The 22238-nt window shown below is 39.0% G+C and overlaps 1 protein-coding gene across 16 annotated transcripts in view; it reads left to right on the top strand.

Annotated features, from left to right (window-relative positions):
- The window catches only part of NCOA6 (nuclear receptor coactivator 6), a 96366-nt gene that overhangs the window by 52161 nt on the left and 21967 nt on the right, over positions 1-22238 (top strand). For 10 of the 16 annotated variants that reach the window (XM_070801542.1, XM_070801537.1, XM_070801539.1 and 7 more), the window contains 6 exons: positions 1811-1933; positions 9242-9370; positions 10099-10956; positions 13001-13147; positions 15706-16822; positions 19392-19513. In XM_070801542.1, coding sequence (XP_070657643.1) covers positions 1811-1933; positions 9242-9370; positions 10099-10956; positions 13001-13147; positions 15706-16822; positions 19392-19513 — 2496 coding nt within the window. Of the gene's footprint in view, positions 1-1810; positions 1934-6102; positions 6191-9241; positions 9371-10098; positions 10957-13000; positions 13148-15705; positions 16823-19391; positions 19514-22238 lie in introns of those variants that run through there. The other 6 variants (XM_070801547.1, XM_070801546.1, XM_070801545.1 and 3 more) reach the window with 6 other exon arrangements.

The raw sequence follows: 22238 nt of genomic DNA, 5'->3' as shown, positions 1-22238 counted from the left end.
ACAGGCTAGCTATACTTTTTTCTGTCCACAAGGTGGTGCTGTCTACCAGAGTAAGAATAGTCAAAATTTGGGTTTAAGCTCAGGAAGCATCCCAAAACTTGTTTCAGAGGTCTTTTTATTAAGTGAGGTTTAAATTGCCCCTAACTCTAGTAGTTAACTCCAGCGGGAAAGGAAAAGCATGTGATCTTAAAGGAGCACAAAGGGCTTACAGGGAGTCTGCTCCTTAAAGTGAATAGTGGTTATGTGAGGTTTGCGTTGTAATTATTCTTTGAACTGAATTTGTTTCATACATTCTTCTAGGTACATGATATTTACTAAAAAATAAATTTCATCATGTCATTCTAATTTTTAAAAAAATAAAATAAATTACCTCTAACTTTCAGATCAGATCAGATCAGATCAGTCGCTCAGTCGTGTCCGACCCTTTGCGACCCCATGAATCGCAGCACGCCAGGCCTCCCTGTCCATCACCAACTCCCGGAGTTCATTCAGACTCACGTCCATCGAGTCAGTGATGCCATCCAGCCATCTCATCCTCTGTCATCCCCTTCTCCTCTTGCCCCCAATCCCTCCCAGCATCAGAGTCTTTTCCAATGAGTCAGCTCTTTGCATGAGGTGGCCAAAGTACTGGAGTTTCAGCTTTAGCATCATTCCTTCCAAAGAAATCCCAGGGCTGATCTCCTTCAGAATGGACTGGTTGGATCTCCTTGCAGTCCAAGGGACTCTCAAGAGTCTTCTCCAACACCACACTTCAAAAGCATCAATTCTTCGGCGCTCAGCCTTCTTCACAGTCCAACTCTCACATCCATACATGACCACAGGAAAAACCATAGCCTTGACTAGACGAACCTTTGTTGGCAAAGTAATGTCTCTGCTTTTGAATATGCTATCTAGGTTGGTCATAACTTTCCTTCCAAGGAGTAAGCGTCTTTTAATTTCATGGCTGCGGTCACCATCTGCAGTGATTTTGGAGCCCAGAAAAATAAAGTCTGCCACTGTTTCCACTGTTTCCCCATCTATTTCCCATGAAGTGGTGGGACCTGATGCCATGATCTTTGTTTTCTGAATGTTGAGCTTTAAGCCAACTTTTTCACTCTCCACTTTCACTTTCATCAAGCAGCTTTTTAGTTCCTCTTCACTAGAGTCTACTCAATTGGAACACTTCTAGTGACATTACCAACCAGGCTATTGTGAGGTTCAAATAAGATACAGTTTCTTAAGCATTAAAATCCCTATACAAATGTTGCTGTTATCATATCTCAGAGGTAGATTAGTAGCCAGGGTATATGCTCTTCATTGCATGAGTTTCTCCTCTGCATATCTCTTTATATTGCAGTTGTTGAAAGGAAAATGGTATTTTACTTACAAATATCACAGTGTCCCCATGCCATTGTATGTTCTTTCTGTGTTAGACCTACTCATATTTCTAATTTCTGATCATAAATTCTCAAAAAGTAATCCAGGATTTGAGACTTTCTGAGAATATTTTCTTCCTACACACATAGAAGATGAGTTGATTGAAAATAAATATTCAGCCTTCCAAGCTTCCGCTGACACCATACATCATTAATGATTGTCCATCTACTGTATTGTGAGAATTAGTTATGTTCTTCTTGTGCTTCATGTAAGTGAACGTGCTCAGGTGAGGTTGAAAAGAGGCCTGTATAGTATTGACTCACCCTTTTTGTGGTGGTAAACTTAGCATAATTCTTTAAAAACACATAAAACTAAAGCTCTTGTTTATCTGTTTTTCAACAAAATTTACATCTTATTCTGATGATTTCCTTTTAAACCTGACTATCATTTTCAGGGGAAGGTGCTATCAACCTGGCTTTGGCTCAGAACCGGAGCCAAGATGTGAGAATGAATGGACCCATGGGAGCTGGAAGTTCAGTTAGGATGGAAGCGGGATTTCCCATGGCAGGCGGTCCAGGTGAGATCTCCCACTCAGTTGTATGACATTTGACCAGTTTCCTTTTTTTGGCTTTATTTGCTAATGTATGATCGTTTGAGTCCTGCAAGATAGGTGGGGGTTCCTGACACATTTCTGTTGATTGGTTCAGGAAAACAAGACATGAATGTAGACTCTTAGGAGACTAGAATCACAGACCATGGAGCATATATAGTCTTTGCGATGTTTGGGGCTCATACTTAAAGGTAGATGAGCCCTGAGCCATGCAGGAAACATTTATTGAGTTCTCATTGTATGATGGGACCTATGCTAAGTGTTGCAAGTAGAACTGAATAAAACATCTTTTATTCTCAGGGTGTTTATAGCATCACATAGCCTTCTATGTTATAAAAGAGAAAGAGTCACCTTTCTCTGTGACTGAGAATCCAGGAGTTTGTGCAGGCTTAGGTGGAATCTGTAGAAGTATGTGGGAGAGTATGTGTTTTTATGTATTTAGAATTTGAGAGAGTTACAAATTAATTTGCTACCTTTGTAACTTTCTGTGAATCACAGAAAGTTAGAATTGAGTTGGTACTCTCATTTTAAGCTGAGGAAACTATGGAGTTCACAGAAAGGAAGCAGTTTGCCCATGGTCAAGTAGCAGTGGGCAAATCTGACTCCCGAGGTCAGTGCTATTTTCACTGCACTAGAGAAGGCGGTGGCACCGCACTCCGGTACTCTTGCCTGGAAAATCCCATGGGTGGAGGAGCCTGGAAGGCTGCAGTCCATGGGGTCGCTGAGGGTCAGACACAACTGAGCAACTTCACTTTCACTTTTCACTTTCACGCATTGGAGAAGGAAATGGCAACCCACTCCAGTGTTCTTGCCTGGAGAGTCCCAGGGACGGGGGAGCCTGGTGGACTGCCGTCTTTGGGGTCACACAGAGTCGGACACGACTAAAGTGACTTAGCAGCAGCAGCTTGCAGATTTTTTTTCTGCTGTAGGAACTTTTATTCAAATAAGCCAGAAAAGCACAGCTGCTGTGACTGAAGGAGAATCTAAGTACGTGAAATTATACCCGATCATTCACTTCCAGCCTACCACAGTAGCTCTTGAAGAAATGCAGCAGAATAGAGAAGCTCAGTTTATAAAGCCATTTTTTTCTAAACTGTAGCAGAAGACTTGGCCATGGAGAACTGGAACTAGGCTTTTATGCTGGCACTGCCACTTAGTGTTTGCCTCAGGCGAGTCACTGTACCTCTCCATGCATCAGTTTCTTCACTGAGATAATAGTCCCTATAATCTTTTGAGCTCTTGCTTGAAGATGGATGAGCCCTGAGCAGTGCAGCAGACCTTCACTGAGTTCCTGTTGTGTCAGGACCTGTGTTGTTGGGCTGTTTTGGAGTACTGTATAGCAAATGGAAAATACCCAACCTGGAACCTATAGTAGGGAGTTAAATTTAGTTCTCTGAAGAAGTCTGAGCATTTGGTGTTAAGGCAGCTTGATGAAAGATTATAGGTAACACTGTTGCCTGTATTGAAGAGCCAGAAGAGTGAGCAGAGTATAGCCAAGTTGCATATAGTTAGTGCAAGAAAGATCAGACCTAGGATGAGACTTAGGAAATCTGGGTTCTAATCTCAACTTCTGGTCAGATGTCTTAATAGTTACTGGCCTTAGTTACCTGTAAACATATTTATGTCTAAGAAACAATATTACAGATCCCTTCCAACCTTAAAATGTTAAGACTCCATTAAGCCAACATCAGCACACTAATTGCAAGCTCTCCTAGTATCTGGCAAACAGCAGGCATATTTACTAAGTATCTCTGAAAAGTGAGTGTAAATTTTAGTGATGTATGTAATTCATTATCAATATAGGAAACTTAAAATCTTTAGGTTGAAATTAGATTGGTGTTTAATGAAGGACACTGTGGTAAAATATAAAGCTTCAAGAATAATCAATTAGTAATGATCTGTAGTCACAGTAATATTTTAACACCTAGATACTTTTTTTACTGCCAAGTATACTTAAAATAAGAATGTTTTTTCTCTGTCTTCCGTTTGGACAGTGGATGCAAACAAAATTTAATATTTAGTTAAAACAAATTTTTCTAGGGAAAGAGACCTTAACTAACCTTTAAAACTATAATAAATAATTTTAGAATTGTGTATCTAGAATGTCTTAGACTAAATTATTCTAAACACTACTTTATTCTCTTTGCATTGGCAACAGAAACTTGACTGATAAGCAGGAGTCTTTTGAAATGAAAACAAAATCCATAGCCAGTTTTTTTTTCATAGCTTCATAGAATCCCAAGATTAGTGAGGTACCATAGTAGTCATTTAGTCATGTGTCGTTACTGATGTTTTGAATCGATAATTCTTTCCTATGGGGAGCTGTCCTGTGCCTTGTAGGATGTCCAGCAGCATCCCTCACCTCTGCCTATCAGGGGCCAGTAGCACCATCACACCTTCCTCCTGGTTGTTCCAACAAACTATCTCCAGACCTTTCCAGATATCCCTTAGGGGACAACATTGCCCCCAGTTGTGAAGCATGATTCTAGTCATGCTTCCCACATAGTGCTAGAATGTATTCTACAGTATCCCTCCTGAGTATGTTAGCCAGCATGTGCTTAAGCATTTCTGGGGATAGGAAGTTGATTGTAGACTAAGAAAACCTATTTCTTTTTATTTCCTAAGAACTTTCTTACTATCCGATTACCATCTTTGGAAAGTGGGGTGGGGTTCCAAAGAAACAAATCCATTTTTAACAGGTAAACATTTGCCTAACTGCCCTATCTCAGCTACAGAACATCTGAAAATTAAATAGAACATTTAATGCACAGATGAGCTTGTAAGACAATATGGAAAAATCCTCAGGGCAAGAACAAAGAAGAACATTTAAATAACAGTGAACACGTGAAGGGAGAAGGAAATGGCAACCCACTCCAGTATTCTTGCCTGGAGAATCCCAGGGACAGAGGAGCCTGATGAGCTGCCGTCTATAGGGTCACACAGAGTCGGACACGACTGATGCGACTTAGCAGCAGCAGCAGCAGAACACCTGAGGAGATGCTGCAGGAGCCAAGGGATTTGAGTTTTAATGGCCAAGAGGGATAAAATAGGAGGCCTTGCCTTGGGTCCACATAAAGAAGGAAGTTAGAATTCAGAATCCTTCATGAAGCCAATAGTTTCAGTAAAAGGTAAATAAGAAAAAGTTTCACTTTTTGGCACAGGAGGCTGAAGGCAAAACTTGTCTCTCTTGGTCTGGGCTCCAGTTGAGTGTGGGAAAGGGTGGTTATAGAATTGCCTTCTCTATCCTCATACATGTTGGACATGTGTCATTGAAATGACCCAGGAACAGCAAAGCTGTTAGTAAGTGGTTCCAAAGTGGTAATAACCACTGAAGCTCTCACCCCAAACCATTGCAGATTTCTCATACTTAAACTGCCAGTTATAAACGAGCTTATTCTCTGAATTTATAAAATTTAAGATTAGACCCTCTTTCCAGAATTCTAGGTAATAGGAATATCAGCATGTTTAAAATAATGAAAATTCTAAGAAGAGAACAAGACACTATCAAAACACAAAGAGAATTTAGGGGGGAAATAGAATCTATAGAAATTTTAAAATTATTTAAGTGAATAACTTATTCAGCCAGTTAGAGACAGCTGAATTGGAAGGTGAATTTGAAAAAATTACCCAGAATGCAACAGACAATAAATAAATAGATGGAAATATGAAAGAGGTCAAGAGAAGTGAAGGATAAAATGAAAAAGCGTAATATATATCCCTGAAAAGAGTTCCAGAGGAAGATAAGGAAATTGAGGAGTGACAATAGTAAGAGAATGGCTGAAATTTTTCCAGAATTGATGAAAGACATGAGTCCTCAGATTCAGAAGTCCAATAATTCTGAGCCCTACAAAAAAAAATAAATTCACATCTAGACACAAAATTGTAAAACTGCAGAGCAGAAAAACAGAGAGAATGTTAAAAGCAATTCAAAATAAAGCACCAGTGATTTACAAAGGGAAGATTATCAGACCCACAGCTAATTTCTCAGTGACAACATTGACGCCATGAAACATGAGGATAATATTTTCAAAGTGATGAGAAAATTAACAGCCTAGAATTTTACAAAAGCTATAGTATCAAGAGTAGTGTGAATTAAAGACCTTTTTAAAGAGACTAAGAGAATTTACCATTAACAGACCCTTGCTAATTGAACTGCTCAAGGATGTACTTCAGGAAGAAGAAAATTGAACCTAAGATGGAAGAAATAAGAGCTAAGAAGGAATGGTGAGCTAAATAATTGGTAAACATTGGGTAAATGTAAATAAACATTAACTTAGTAATAATGATGATCATACATGGCCTTTAGATATGTCTGTTGACATTTTTAAAATATCACTAAAATAATAGAAATAGAAGGTATAATTTCTAAACTAGTAGCGGAGGGGTTGAAAAGAAGGACATGATGAAAAAAAAGTCCAATAAAATTCAGGAGAAGTAGGAAAACAGCACAGAAAAAAAAGAATAAAAAAAGTGATATCATAAAATGATAAAATATACCAGTAATTAACAATAAATGCAAGTGGATTATAAGCACTGATAGAAAGTGATTAATCAGATTGAGCAATTCAGATTTAGCTATGTACTCTTAGAGGGATCATATAAAACATAAGGTCTCAGTTCATAGTTAAGAGGATACAAGAATATAGAGAATCCAGGTGAATATTAACCAAGAAAAAGGAGTATGACAGTATTTTTATCAGATAAAAAACATTACTAGAGATAAAAAGGATGACTGTGTAATATAAAAGGAAAAATCCAGGAAGATAACTAAACTTTTGTATTTTTAATAAACTAGCTTCAAATATGTGAAGTAAAAATGGCCTGGGTTCCTGTAGATAGCAAATCTTAAGGAAGAATCTTACACACCTCCAATAGTAATTGATGGATTGAACAAAAATTAGTAAGGATAAAGAAAGCTCAAATAATATAATTTAAATAGTTTGAGATAATGGACATATTTAGAAACTGTATTAATAATTCAAGAATTCTTAATCTTTTCACGAATGACATTTGTATAAACTGATTATGTTATTCCAAAAGCAAGTTTCACTAAATACCAAATACAGGTATCACACAGATCATTTTCTCTGATCATAGTGCAGTTAAGTCAGTGGCCAAAAAGAAGAAAAAACTAAAATACCCCATATTTTTAGAAGTTTTAAAATGTATTCTAAATACCCAGTGATTTTTTTCTAAAAAGCATTCAAGATGGACATTAGAAAATATTTAGAAGGAAATAACGAGAATAGGTTCAGCAGGTTTAGAATCTGCCTGCAATGCAGGAGATGGCAGGTTTGATCCCTGGGTCAGGAAGATCCCCTGGAGGAAGAAATGGCAACCTACTCCAGTATTCTTGCCTGGAAAATTTCATGGACAGAGGAGCCTGGCAGGCTACAGTCCATGGGGTCACAAAGGGTCAGACACAACTGAGCACATAACATGGCAATGAAAATAGTACATATTGTGAGATGTAGACTAGAAAATTTGACTCCTCAGATATTTAGAGCAGACCTTTTACTAGAGCTGTCTGAAAATTAAAAGACTCAAGTGTCTGACATAAGAATGAGAAAAATAACAGCAAAGTAATAATTTAGGAGGAAGGAAATAATAAAGGTAAGAGCAGAAAAAATGGCAACCCACTCCAGTACTCTTGCCTGGAGAATCCCATGGACGGAGGAGCCTGGTAGGCTACAGTCCACGGGGTCGCAAAGAGTCAGACACGACTTAGTGACTTCACTTTCACTTTTATGAATTAAAAAACCTAATGGAATGGAGCAGCAAAACCAAAAGATGTTTCTCTGAAAAGACAACTAAAATTATTGATCCTAGTAAACAAATAAGAGAGAGAGGCATGAGCTGTATAAAGAATGAAAAAAAAGTGTACACTTTAAAGGGTGTATTTTATTATGGTATGTGAATTATATCTCAGTTTTTAGAAAGAATGGGAAAAATATTCTATGAATAACTTTATGCTAATAAATTTGAAAGCATTGGCAAATTAACAAGTTTCTTGAAAGTATAATTTAACTGAAACTGACTTAGTAAGACATATCAAATGAAAAATCTACAACTACTTAAGAAATAAAATAATCTGTCTCCCTGTGAATCAACTAGTATAACCACAGGCTCAGATGATTTTACAGGTGAATTTTACTAAATATTTAAAGAACAGATACACATATTCTTTCAGAGCATAGAAAAAGAGAAAAGATGCTTTCAAACTCACTTCGAAATTGTTATCATCGTGATGCTAAAATTAGGACGAGAGCAGAGGATAATTTTAAGTTGTTTTCACTTATAAAGGTAGATGCTATTAATAAATCCTAGAAAATCTAATAGTATCAGAAGTTAGCAAGATGTGAATCAAGAGTTCTCAAACTGCTAGTGAAAGTATAAATTGGTATAACCGCTTTTGAGTGCAGTTTACCAATATCTAGATGCTTAAAGGCAATGGCACCCCACTCCAGTACTCTTGCCTGGAAAATCCCATGGACGGAGGAGCCTGGTGGGCTGCAGTCCATGGGGTCGCTAAGAGTTGGACACGACCGAGCGACTTCCCTTTCACTTTTCACTTTCATGCATTGGAGAAGGAAATGGCAACCCACTCCAGTGTTCTTGCCTGGAGAATCCCAGGGACAGGGGAGCCTGGTGGGCTGCCGTCTATGGGGTCGCACAGAGTCAGACACGACTGAATCGACTTAGCAGCAGCAGCAGCAACATACTTTAAAACCTATCGATTTTAAGTATGTAGTCTAAAGAGACTCTTACATGTCTATGGAATACAGGACAAATACATGCCATTGCAGAATTCTAAGGATGAAAAAGTTACTGTTCATCAGCAGGCGAATGGATATATTGACTCCATAAAATGGGGCACTATTATAGTCAGGATGGGTGAATCTCAAAAAAATAGTATTAAGTCAAAAGGAAAATTGAACAATACATATCAAACGGTGTCACTTATACAAAGATTAAAAGCATTCAAAAAATATATTTCAGTTTATATATGTAGAAAAGATAAAAACTTGAAACTGTTAATCCCAGATGTAAGATAAGAAAGAGGGAATGGAATGAGATTGGGAAGGAGTAGGAGGCTTCTTATATATATTTGTATATATATATGAAGCAGGCAGGATAGAGTGTTTACATTTAAATAAGGTAGATGGTGGTATAAAAATTTTCTATACCTTTTTACATCTTTGAAATATTTCATTAAAAACAAACATTGTGTCAATTCCAGTACTCTATTCTAGAGATTTTTTTTTTTTTCTCTAGGATTAATAAGGATGACCAGCCCTGCCACTGTTATGATACCCCAGGGTGGAAACGTGTCATCTTCCATGATGGCACCAGGCCCCAATTCAGAACTGCAGCCCAGGACTCCTCGCCCTGCTTCTCAGTCAGGTATTGACCTCCAACCTTTGAGAATTGAAGAGGCTGCACTCCCCGCACAGAGCATCATAGAATTCAGCTCTCTCTCTGATGCCAGATTTCTAACTGCCCAGCTTAAAGGCTGTTTTCTATATAAAATCTGCCCTAGTTTCTTCAAGCTGGAAGTCATTATTTCCTTTTCAAAATTTCTTCTCAGAGTTTCTCACTATTCTTATCAGTTATACCCCAACATTCCTAAAAATGTATTCCATGGCCTACTTAATCCTGCTCCTCCATAACCAAGAATTCTGTAGTGAAGTAAATTTGGTTAATGAGTCCTACTAGATCCTCCCTCCCAGAGATCCTAAAGTAACATGTTGGAAGCACTGAAAGTCCTAGAGTGAAGAAACCTGTCTAAGGCTGTTAGGTCCAGTGTCTCCCAAACCTTGATTGACTTTATTTTTTGTTTTGTTTTCTTCTAATACTAATGAACATAGTTCCTCAGAATATGCTTTGGAGAATACGGCTCTGCATAGTTTGCCTGGCTCTTACATCCACTTTAGAATCATACGCTCTTTATAGACAAGATTCAGTCTTTCTCTCATCTCAGTAGTTGTTTTGCATTATAGTAAATGCTCACAAACATTAAATGATACCAGAAGATTTTACTCTGTTTTTGCAGAATTGCCAAGATTCTAGGATTGCTCTAGAATCTAGGTTGCAGTAAGTTAATTATTGCTTTGTTGACTATCTTTAAACAGATGCAATGGATCCACTCCTCTCTGGGCTCCATATACAGCAACAAAGTCATCCCTCAGGATCTTTAGCGCCCCCGCACCACCCAATGCAGCCCGTCCCTGTGAACAGACAAATAAACCCAGCCAGTTTTCCCCAGCTGCAACAGCAGCAGCAGCAGCAACAGCAGCAGCAGCAACAGCAGCAACAGCTGCAGGCAAGACCCCCACAGCAACATCAGCAGCAACAGCCACAGGGCATTCGACCCCAGTTTACTGCCCCAACTCAGGTGCCTGTTCCTCCAGGCTGGAACCAGCTGCCTTCCGGAGCCCTTCAGCCTCCTCCAGCCCAGAGTTCTCTGGGCACAATGACTGCAAATCAAGGGTGGAAGAAGGCTCCCTTGCCTGGCCCAATGCAACAGCAACTCCAGGCAAGACCATCCTTAGCCACGGTACAGACACCTTCCCACCCTCCCCCTCCATATCCCTTTGGCAGCCAGCAAGCTTCACAAGCCCATACAAACTTTCCTCAGATGAGCAACCCAGGCCAGTTCACAGCTCCTCAGATGAAGAGTTTGCAGGGAGGGCCCTCTAGGGTCCCGACCCCCCTGCAGCAGCCCCACCTCACCAACAAGTCTCCTGCCTCCTCACCCTCCTCCTTCCAGCAGGGATCCCCTGCTTCCTCCCCAACGGTTAACCAAACTCAGCAGCAGATGGGACCAAGGCCACCTCAAAATAACCCACTTCCCCAGGGATTTCAGCAGCCCGTCAGCTCTCCGGGTCGGAATCCTATGGTTCAACAGGGAAACGTGCCACCTAACTTCATGGTGATGCAGCAGCAACCACCAAATCAGGGGCCACAGAGTTTACATCCAGGCCTAGGAGGTGAGGAACACTGGAGCTATTTGTGTTGGTAAATTGACTGGAGCTAGATCTTAGTAGCACTTCAATTTTTAGAGTTAAAGGAGGGAGTGAAATGAGGATGTAACTATTTGGTTTTGTGACTATAGTGATGACACTTGATATGACTTAGTTAACTTGATACATTATGCAGCATCTTACTGGTTATGTTTAAGCTAGTCCTCTGGATAAAAACGCAGGTAAAATTCAATGTAGATATATGTTCATTTTGTTTTTCAAAATATTTTTGCCTGATCTTGTACTAGTAAATTAAGGCGTCCGGAAGAATCATGGTTTTATTAACAACTTAAGCTGCTCCACTGTTGAAAAAATTAAGGTTATGCAGTAGAGCAAAAATGAAAAGATAAGTGTAGGGTTTTGTTGGGGAAATGGCCCTTGTGGTTTTCAATTTTGATAATCCTAGTTAGCAAAAATATTATTAGCATGGTATTTGTTAAATTTGCTTAAAGTATTAAAGGGGAGTAAGTTCATAAATCATTGACTTTTACAGTTTTATAATGCCAATGCCTGCTCCTTAGAGAGGGAATTCCACCAGTTATACCTAAAGGAGATTTATTTATTTATTTTGTAAGGTGCCTCTTGTATGAAGAAAAAGCAATGGAGCTTAATGTGTGAGAGGTAAAACGATTACAGTAAAACTTATCCATCTCCATGTTTATTATTTATTCTTATTAATCATTGATCTAGTGCACATGAATGTGCTTGGAGCTTTTCAGTAAGGTATAGAGAGTGTAATACTGTCACCTGATAAACATACCCCCCACCAAAAGACACCCATTGCCAATCCAGAAAAAAAACCCTTACATCTTTAGTGCAACATAGCAAAGGCATGTTCCCATGATTTCTGGTAAAATTAAATCGCTCATCAGTCTTTTCACTCTCTTGTAATTACTTTTACTGACATGCAGGCTGTAATATTTGAATACTAAGAAGTTTTGAGAAAATGCAAGAATGTTTTGGCTCCAAACTTCACTGTTCTGGGCATCTAGCCTTGGATCAGTGGGGGCTGGGTAGTCCCTCCTGCAAATGTGATTACTGATATAATTACAATGGAAGCATGCAAATGGGGACTTGTCACTGCTAAAGAAAGGACAAATGCATATTTGTCTACAGAGCGTTTTTCAGGACATTGAAAATTTTGCCCTTAAATAAATGGACTAATTCAAGTGAGCTTAGGTCTTGATGCTTTCATAGAGCAAATTATGTGCTCACCTAGGTGATCTGGCCACATCCAGGCCTGTGTTATAAACAGTGAATGGGTTCTGAGATTCTTCTTATTACAGATTGGTTTTCTGAAATTAAACCTTCCTATAAAAGAAAATATTACTTTAGTAAGATTCCATTAGAGCACAGTTTTTGGTACCATAGCTGTCAGAATTTCAGCAAACCTTTTTGAGAGGAAGGTGTAATGATAAATTTAATATAACCTCACTTTGATGCTCCTATAAATTGTTGCTGATCTCTTGTCTCTTCCAAAGAGACCAGCACAATACAGGGGAGAAATTTTTCCACAAAGAAAATTGTCATCTATTCCCTCAATGGAAAAAAAAAAATCACCTATCTACGCTTAATATCAGGACCCAGGTCTTTGTTTTATAGTATTTCTGATCAGTTTGTTTGAATATTGAGAGAATTTAGCATATTCCTTTGGTACCTATGTTAAAGTATGTAAAGGTTTGGGGGTCCATTGTATTACAGAAAAGTGAGCCCTAAACCTTGCTGTGACGTGGCCTCAGATCACATTTAGGGAGCAGATTGCCATCTTTTCCTTGGCATGTTCAAAGTGTAAATTTTTTAGTATTTCTTTTTCATTTTGACAATGCTCATGTAAGAGATTGTGTTGATTTTTTTAACCATCTTTCCCAACCTTGTTAAAGATCCTACCAGTGTGACAGAGAGAGCTAAGCCAGTGGAGACTTCATGCAGCTCATCCTTCCTTATTCATTCCACATCTAAGCAAGAGTATAAATTTGCTAGGTAACTGCCTTACTCGTTGTTTTCTATTAAGGAATGCCTAAACGCCTCCCACCTGGCTTCTCAGCAGGACAGGCCAATCCGAACTTTATGCAAGGTCAGGTGCCTTCGACCACAGCAACTACCCCTGGGAATTCAGGAGCCCCTCAGCTGCAAGCGAATCAAAATGTCCAGCATGCAGGTTTGTTTTCTATGACTTATTCAGCCAGCATTTATTGAACATTGTGTGGTAGGTAGACAACAAGGATATACAGAGAAATGTAAGCCTTGATCCTTCCGCTTCATTTCAGACCTGTAAATATTCTTTCAGGGCAATAACTATTATATTAGAAGTAGGTAAAATGTCTTGAAAAATCTAGAAACACCTAAAGAAAGGAGATAAACCTAGAGCTAGAGCTGAAGTCAGCATTTTTTTTTTCCTGAAAAGAACCAGGTAGTAAATATTTTAGGCTTCACAGGTTATATGTTCTCTGTTGCAGCTACCTAACTTTGCTGTTGTAGCACCAAAGTAGCCATAGACAGTACATAAAAGAATGGGCATGGCAATGTTCCACAATGCCTGTATGCTAATGCAAAACTATATTCCTGAGCTCTGAGTGAATTTGTGTCTGTTTACAAGCTGGCAGTGGGCCTTATTTGATCCATGGATCATAGGTTGCTGACACCTCAGTTAGTAAAAGGACAAAAGGTATTTCTGGCAAAGGAGATGGTAGGTACAAAGGCATGGAGGTACATGGCATTTTGAACAACTGCAGCATTTAAAATCTCTATAATTCATGTTAACATTGTATATGTTGAGTGTCTGAATTCTGGTTTACAAGGTGGTGTTTGAAGACCAGGTTTTATCAATACAGGTGTAATGCCAATAGTGTATTGTATATAAGAAATTTATATATAAATATATAAATTTAGGAGGGCATATTGTGTACAGCAGAATGGCTAGAAAATATTTGTAAGCAATATTGTATTAGCCGAGACTGCATGTATCTGGTTGCTGTTAGGTAGCACATGATTAATCCTCTTACCCTTTCTCATAGGGAGTTTGGATTGAGGTAGCACAAATACTTTCTGAGCTCCCATGCCCATTTGGAGTTAGTTTAGTTTTGTGGTTCCACTGTTAATTGTAAAGCACTAACAAAGGCGAAAAGTTCGAAACTTAAAAAGTTCAAACTACCTCTTGAAGGGCTAGAAAAATGTAGGGCAAACCATGACTTTCCCCATCTGCTAGTGCAAAACTGTAATTCCTGAGCTATGTAAATTCACATTGTATAGGAAGTTTTAAAACAGTAATAAAATCATTCATAATTCCTCCACATAAGCACAGCTGTTTTATATTTTTATATGGTGCCTTCCACATGCACTTACTGTTTTGATTTCTCCGTTTATCCCATCTAAGATAGCTCTACTCTTGTCTGTCGTTTCCTGTTCTCTTACTCTAGTTTATTTCTCTTATTAAGCTTTTACTTCTTCCTCTGAAAATACTTAGTCTGTTTGTTATTTTACTCTTGCCAACTAGACTCCATGGGATAAGGGATTTGGTCTGTCTTGCTTATTGATGTTACCTCAGTACCAGAAGTGCCTTGCACATATTAGGTACTCAATAGATGATTGTCAATTGAATGAATATATACTGGAGTATTTAGTGTATGTAGTATATACAGGGGGTCATGGAATTCAGTTTAAGGCTGGTCTGGAAGATCTTAGGATTCAGGAAAAATCTAGATTGTATGAACAAAGGACAGTTTGCCCCTTGCCTCCTGGCTGGAACATGGACTGGCTTGATAACTTCATTGTGGCTATCACTTTTTAGTCCTCATTTAAAAATGAAAAGGGTGGGGAGGAGATAAAATAAGCTAGAAGGTTATTCTGCAGAAAGGAAGAGAGAATATAAGCAGCTATAGGAAAATCCCAAAGACCTAACAGTAAGTATACACTGTGGCAAGCCAGGAAGTGTTCTTTGAATTGGAAATAATTAAGAAGACTAAAACATGTCCCATGTGGTCTACTAGGGACTGCCACAGGAGAGGGTCACTGAAGCTTTATCATCCTTTATTGACTGTCCTCTGCCTGCAGCTTCTTAATTGTCTGTCAGTTAACTTCCACCAGAGGCTTGGCTTCCATATCAAGATGAAATAATTTTTACCACATTGGGGTGGAGGAGACCTATCTTTAGGAAGTATTAGCTGTTCTTTTCTTTAAAGTACAGCATCCAGATAACACATCCATAACCTTGGAGAGTCTTAATTATAGTTTCCCAAGGAGCATTGTTAAATGTCTTCTCAACTTTGCTGAGGTTTTCTTAAGAGGCTGCAGCACATTTTTTGTTTCCTGATTCATCTAAAGTAGAGCTTATTTCATTATCCCATAGCACTTTTCATTAATTTTCTTCATTTTAAGGTAGTTACAAGTTATTTTTAAATAATGAGATGCTGCCTTTCTCTTTGTTTAGTCTAAGAGAAAGAAAACTATATTGATCTGCAAAATGTTATCAAGTTACCAAATAGGAATAAAGAAAAGGTTTCTCTTTCTCTATTGTATGATCACTGAGAATGTATGCCACAGTCACAGCCTCATACTATAGAAAACTCACAGAAATGTGTTAAGCATAGCACATCTGTTTATGCTGATCACTGGATATGGGTGAGGGGTGTTTTTTTAATTAAGGTAATTTGAGAATCTTAATACCAACAAGATAATAGTATATTTTTCTGAAACTGTGCCCTTTTTTTTTTTTTTAAGGTGGTCAAGGAGCTGGTCCTCCTCAAAACCAGATGCAGGTGTCCCACGGGCCACCAAATATGATGCAGCCCAGCCTCATGGGAATTCATGGCAACATGAACAGCCAACAGGCTGGTAGTTCTGGGGTTCCTCAGGTGAACCTGGGCAACATGCAAGGCCAGCCCCAGCAGGGCCCACCATCTCAACTGATGAGCATGCACCAGCAGATCGTGCCCGCCCAGGGCCAGATGGTCCAGCAACAGGGAACCTTGACCCCTCAGAACCCCATGATCCTTTCAAGGGCCCAGCTTATGCCACAGGGTCAGATGATGGTGAATCCTCAGAGCCAAAATCTTGGGCCCTCGCCCCAAAGGATGACCCCACCCAAGCAGATGCTTCCCCAGCAGGGCCCTCAAATGATGGCGCCACATAACCAGATGATGGGGCCTCAGGGGCAAGTTTTGCTCCAACAGAATCCAATGATAGAGCAGATCATGACCAATCAGATGCAGGGGAATAAGCAACAGTTTAACACTCAGAACCAATCTAATGTCATGCCGGGACCAGCACAGATAATGAGGGGACCAACGCCAAACTTGCAAGGAAACATGGTGCAGTTTACAGGACCGATGTCAGGACAGATGCTGCCGCAGCAAGGGCCCGTGAACAACAGTCCGTCTCAGGTTATGGGGATGCAGGGGCAGGTCTTGCGGCCACCAGGGCCCAGCCCCCACATGGCCCAGCAGCATGGTGATCCTGCTACGACAGCAAATAATGATGTCAGCTTGTCTCAGATGATGCCAGATGTTAGCATGCAGCAAAGCAACATGGTCCCCCCCCACGTGCAGGCCATGCAGGGGAACAGTGCCTCGGGAAACCATTTCTCAGGCCATGGGATGCCCTTCAATGCGCCTTTCAACGGAGCACCCAATGGAAATCAGATGTCCTGTGGTCAGAATCCAGGCTTCCCAGTCAATAAGGATGTCACGCTGACAAGCCCGTTGTTGGTCAACTTGTTGCAGAGTGATATCTCTGCAGGCCATTTCGGGGTAAACAATAAGCAAAACAATACCAACGCAAATAAACCGAAGAAGAAGAAGCCCCCTCGGAAGAAGAAAAACAGTCAGCAGGATCTAAAGTAGGTTGTGATAGTCTTGTCTGAAATCTTACTCATTTATTTCTATGTGAACAACTTTTTTTGATGGAAATTTTTGAGCATGTATAAGAACAGTATAATGAAATTCCCCATGCTTAAGATTTTCAGCTCATAATCTGTCTTGCATTCATTCATGTTCTTCCCATTACCTCTTGATTATTTTAAAGCAAGTTCACTTTAAATATTTCAGTGTGTACCTCTAAAAGATAAAGACAGGTTTTTGGTTTTTGTTTTCTGTTTTTTATGACCACACAATATGATTAGCACACCTGGAAAAAACTAATGCTTCCTTCATATTCTCACATATTCAGACAGTGTCCAGATTTCCCTGATTATCTCAAAATAAATTTTTTTTTTTTTACAATTTATTCAAATAAGGAGCCAAACAAGTTTCATATATTGCAGTCAATTGATATATGTCTCTTAAGTCTGTAGTCTCAGAGGGGATTGCGCCATTCAGAGCCTGAGAAGTAGCCAGTGCTACCACAGTACAACTCTACAAAGCATGTCAGGCTTACAATGACTGCTGGGGAACCAGAGAGGCTATATGTATTTTAGGAATGAAAACTGCTTTTGGAGACTCCCTTCTGTCTCTCAAATAGAAACATTTTTTTGTGCAAGTGCCTTTCTTTTAAAGGCTCTTTATCATCCTTAGCAGCTTAAAACCTCATACTAAGATGATTAGACCTTTTTAATAAGTTACCCTTTTGGTAAAGGTGAGTCTTTTGCAAGATCACAGTGGGAAGGGCAATTAATTTATATTTCGTTTCCTAAAGCTAAGTGTTAAGTCATATTTTTGGCTTTGATAAAATGATTCCTAAAGGAATATTGATTAAACTGGATTTTCTGCCTTTAATCACAAAACTGAAATCCAGAGACATTACCAGAAAATAATGACTAAGAAGTATAAAAGTGGGTTAATTCAAGTAAATTACTAGGATTATAGAAGAGAATAGGGGAGCTTTAGTTAATCAAACATAAATGTTTAAAATAAAACCATCTATTGGATTGGCCAAAAAGTTTGTTCGCGTTTGTCCATAACACCTGGAAAAAAACTGGATGAACTTTTTGGCCAACCCACTACCTTTCTCTCAGTCTTCTTACAGTATGCCTTTGGTTGTACTATAAAACTATATCATATTCACTTTCTTCTTGAATCTTATAAATCAAAAAATAATTGTATATTAGCAACCTGTATTTTTCCTGAATTCAAAATTAGTAAACTCTTTGGTTATCTGATTTTTCCAATAGCTCTTTCTAAGTTAAATTCTTTACTACTATCAATCTGTATGGGAATAGTATTTCTGTGGCAATATTTATTCCTCTCAGTAATCTAGGAGTAACACTGAAAGGTTCTTCAGTTGCCATTAGTATAGATTTTTGCTATCTGTACCAGCACTTAGGGAGTTGCTTACTTGTTACAGCTACAGATTGTGGGAAGGGCCTAGGACCTCTCCATTGATGTGGTCCTAGGTCCATTCCTAGGACCACATCAAGGCTTCTAGGAATGGAGACAGTAAGTTAAAAAGAAGAGTGCATGCTCCCAGCTCTACCACCAGCTTACCATGGAATCTTCAGCCTGTTTTCTTACACCTCTGTGGGCCTTTGTTTTGTTACCCAGTAACATGAGGTGGCTGGGCCTGAGATTTTTTTTTAGCGGTATAATTCTTTGAAAGTAAAGAATACTACAGGAATCCTTACCTGTAATTGAAGCAAGAGAAAGTCATTTAAGGAGCAAATCAATACAGGAATCTAGATGTGCTTAGGACCTGCTTCAGGTTCTAAATTCCCATGTCCTAGAGCTTTTAAAATGGATTTAAGGTAAGGTTTATGAAACTACAGAGTACAACGAGATAAAATACTGTCTAAAAGTGGGTGACTAATACCAGGGCAAAAACAAAATGAGGGCTGTGAGCCCTGGGTCTTTGAGAATGTGGGTGTTTCTTCATTTTTTTCCTTCTCTAATAAAATTGTAAGGTACACTTAGGTGAAAATGAAAGCATCCCAAAGCTGATGGGGATGTCTGTTAAATAGACATTCTGCAACAAAATTAATTAGCTTTGTTTTGGTATTCTCCAGCTTTCTTTGTTCTCTGACTACCATTTTCATTAGCCAGTCTACAATTTCTTGCAAGGTGTTATGGATTGTTGGAGCCACCGTTGCAATATTCACAAAAAAAGAAGTCTGGATTCCCTGGTTGAATTTGATAGCTACCCTAAAGATAGTGTGGTTTCATAGGAACAGTACAATGCTGATAACCCAAAATCAGGTCTTAATACATTGAATGGATGGATAATTAAATGAAAATCATTATATCAGAAGTTTGTAGAAAGCACCTCGAGTAAATAGCCTTTTATTAAGTGGATTTTAACATTTAATGAAATTGGCAGATTTTTTATGCCAAATATTGAATGTTTTATCAGACTAGAGAGATATAAATAATGCTAAGACTGATAATGCAGATGGATTTATTCAGACATAGGGGAGGGGTTAAACAGTTTTCATATATAAACTGTACAACTTACTCTCAAACGTGTAATTTATTTTTTAGCACCCCAGATACTCGCCCAGCTGGTCTGGAGGAGGCTGATCAACAGCCATTGCCTGGAGAACAAGGAATTAACTTGGACAGCTCAGGCCCTAAACTGCCAGAATTTTCAAACCGACCACCAGGTGATAAAATGTTGGCTAAAGTTTGTATGCTTGTCATCATTTATTTACAGCATTATAAGGCTTTTTTTCAAGGAAACAATAGTGTTTTATTTTATCTACTAACTAGACTGCTTTAATGATTTAATGTGTCTAGTATTTGGAAACTTTGCCTTGTTACGTGTTAGTAAGTAAAAAGTTTCAAATATAACCTCTGAAAGTGTATGTGCACGTGTATGTATATGTATTTGTGTGTGTATTTTGCTCAAATTAGTCTTTGTTATATTAGGTCCTCATAAAATCAAACTGAAGTTAGTCAGTGCCTCTTTATTCTTGTCAGTATCAAGGTTCTAGTTGGCATCAAAATGGAATAAGATTAAATGAAATGATGCTTTCACTCTAATCCTGCTTGCCTGCCTTTCCTGCAGCCTTACTGGGGCTTTCTCAAAGCAGAGAACTACTAGGGTTTAAAATAAGATTTTTTAATAGAGCTTTTATTATGAATCTTTAAACATAAAAAATATGTAAAGAGTAGTGAAAGAGACACTCATGTACTTCCTGCTGCTGCTGCTAAATCGCTTCAGTCATGTCCGACTCTGTGCGACCCCATAGACAGCAGCCCACCAGGCTTCCCCATCCCTGGGATTCTCCAGGCAAGAACACTGGAGTGGGTTGCCATTTCCTTCTCCAGTGCATGAAAGTGAAAAGTGAAAGTGAAATCGCTCAGTCGTGTCTGACTGTAGCAACCCCATGGACTGCAGACCACCAGGTTCCTCCGTCCATGGGATTTTCCAGGCAAAAGTACTGGAGTGGGGTGCCATTGCCTTCTCCATGTACTTCCTACCCAGGTTAATAATAAAAAGACCAGTATTGTTGAAGCCCTCTGTGTTGTATCCCCCTCTGATTATAAAATAATACCATCTTCTAAAATGTTGAAAAAAGTCTCCTAAAACTAATTCATTCTAATCTAGCTATTGTAGAACTAAGGCTAGCTGCCACAATGTCTCCAAACCTGGTTACTATTAGCCTGAGCAGTAATTTGTAACTTTATTCCCCTATGAGGAAGACACACAAACCTATCACATGTAGGCCATACTTCCCTGTGTATACAAAGGATTATGTTTTGTTTCTTCCTTTCTAGTTATTCTACCTCCTTTTTGGCATATAAGTGGAAGTGATTTTGTAAGTTATTTTAGAGATAAACTTTAGTATCCTTAATTTATGTATTAAAGTGAATGAAAGTAAATTCATTATGATGTCAGTACTATATGTTATTGATTGCAAATTGGGCACACCACACTTCCCATCGGTGAATTGCAGCAGCACAGTTGAGGCTGGGAGGTCACCAGTCTTTGGTGGGTATGTCCAGAGGCATTATGAACAGAAAGGCACCTTCTTCCCTCAGACACATCTGAATTCTATAAATCCCGGAGGTTCTCACACACGTTATTGCTTCCTTTCTACAGTTTGCAAACTGGGAGCCTATAGGCTGAATTTGGCCTGAAGTGTATTTGAATTGTCATGCAGAATCTGAAAGCAAACAGAAACCTGATTTTAGATGCCTGATTTAGGCATCTACCTGATTTAGGTATAGCATCAGCTCTGCAGTTTGGCTCTGTCCACAGAACTACTACTGTCTTATAGCAACCCACTTCTCTTCTTTACCAGTCTGGCCCCTAAAGGCATATGAATTTTCATCTTTTAATTAATAAATTTGGGTTTTGATTATGTTATATGCACTGTGTGTGTCCTGGCTGTGCCTCTCCACCATTCTGTCACCACAGCCCCAGCCTATCTTCTTACCATTAGTGCTCTTTGGACTGCTGCCTCCAGCTTCTGGAACCTTTATAGCAGCCATGCCCTTAACTGTTACTTTCAAGAGGCTGCTGTATTGTCTATGCTGCTCTCTTTGGTATTTATGTTGTTTGGTGCCCTAATTTTAAAGACGAAGGCATTTGTGTCATAGCCCTGACATCAAGGGGCTGTGTAATTTCTACAGAAATTAACACTTTTCTTCACATGGGAACCTGAATTAAACCTATAGGAATGCCATATGTTGTTGGCATTATAAATGTAAAGAAGTCAGTTAGGCCTAAAACAAAAAAGGATTAAAAAAAAAAAAAAAAACTTCGAAAGTGGATCCTGAGGACTTCCCTGGTGGTCCAGTGGCTAAGACTGGACCCAGTACAGGAGGCCCAGGTTTGTTCCCTAGTCAGGTAACTAGATCTCACATGCCACAACTAAGACCCAGGGCAGCCAAATAAGTAAATAATTAAAAAAGAAAACATTGTACTCATTGGTGTCATGTCTGTCATTGGCCAGAAGACATTGATTAGCTATTAAACACAGGGTGTGAACCTATGGATCAATAGCATTTGATAGCTGCTCTGTGAAAATCTGGAGCCGGCACTTCTGACCACTAGAGCCAGCTGTCCTTATGCCTGTGCCTTCGTAAAACTTTCCTAATATATTTTTCATGTAACAATGAAATAAATCTAGTTTGTAAAATTGTATCCCAGCTATATGTCCACTTTCTACCATTGAACCACCTTTATTCGTGGCCCTTTCTGCTGATTATGTAAGGTTTTGGTTCTAAAATGCCAAATGAAATCTTCACAAAAGAAAGAATCATTTGAGATGTTGCCTTCTGGGAATCTATAAGGCATTGTCCTCAGACTTCTTTTCCCAAAATTATTTTTTATTCCTGAGGGCTATGCTTCTTGCTTACTTATTCTCCACTTATGGATTC

This window comes from Bos indicus, chromosome 13, assembly GCF_029378745.1.
Source record: "Bos indicus isolate NIAB-ARS_2022 breed Sahiwal x Tharparkar chromosome 13, NIAB-ARS_B.indTharparkar_mat_pri_1.0, whole genome shotgun sequence".
Lineage (NCBI taxonomy): Eukaryota > Metazoa > Chordata > Mammalia > Artiodactyla > Bovidae > Bos > Bos indicus.
This window is presented reverse-complemented; position numbering and strand designations above follow the sequence as displayed.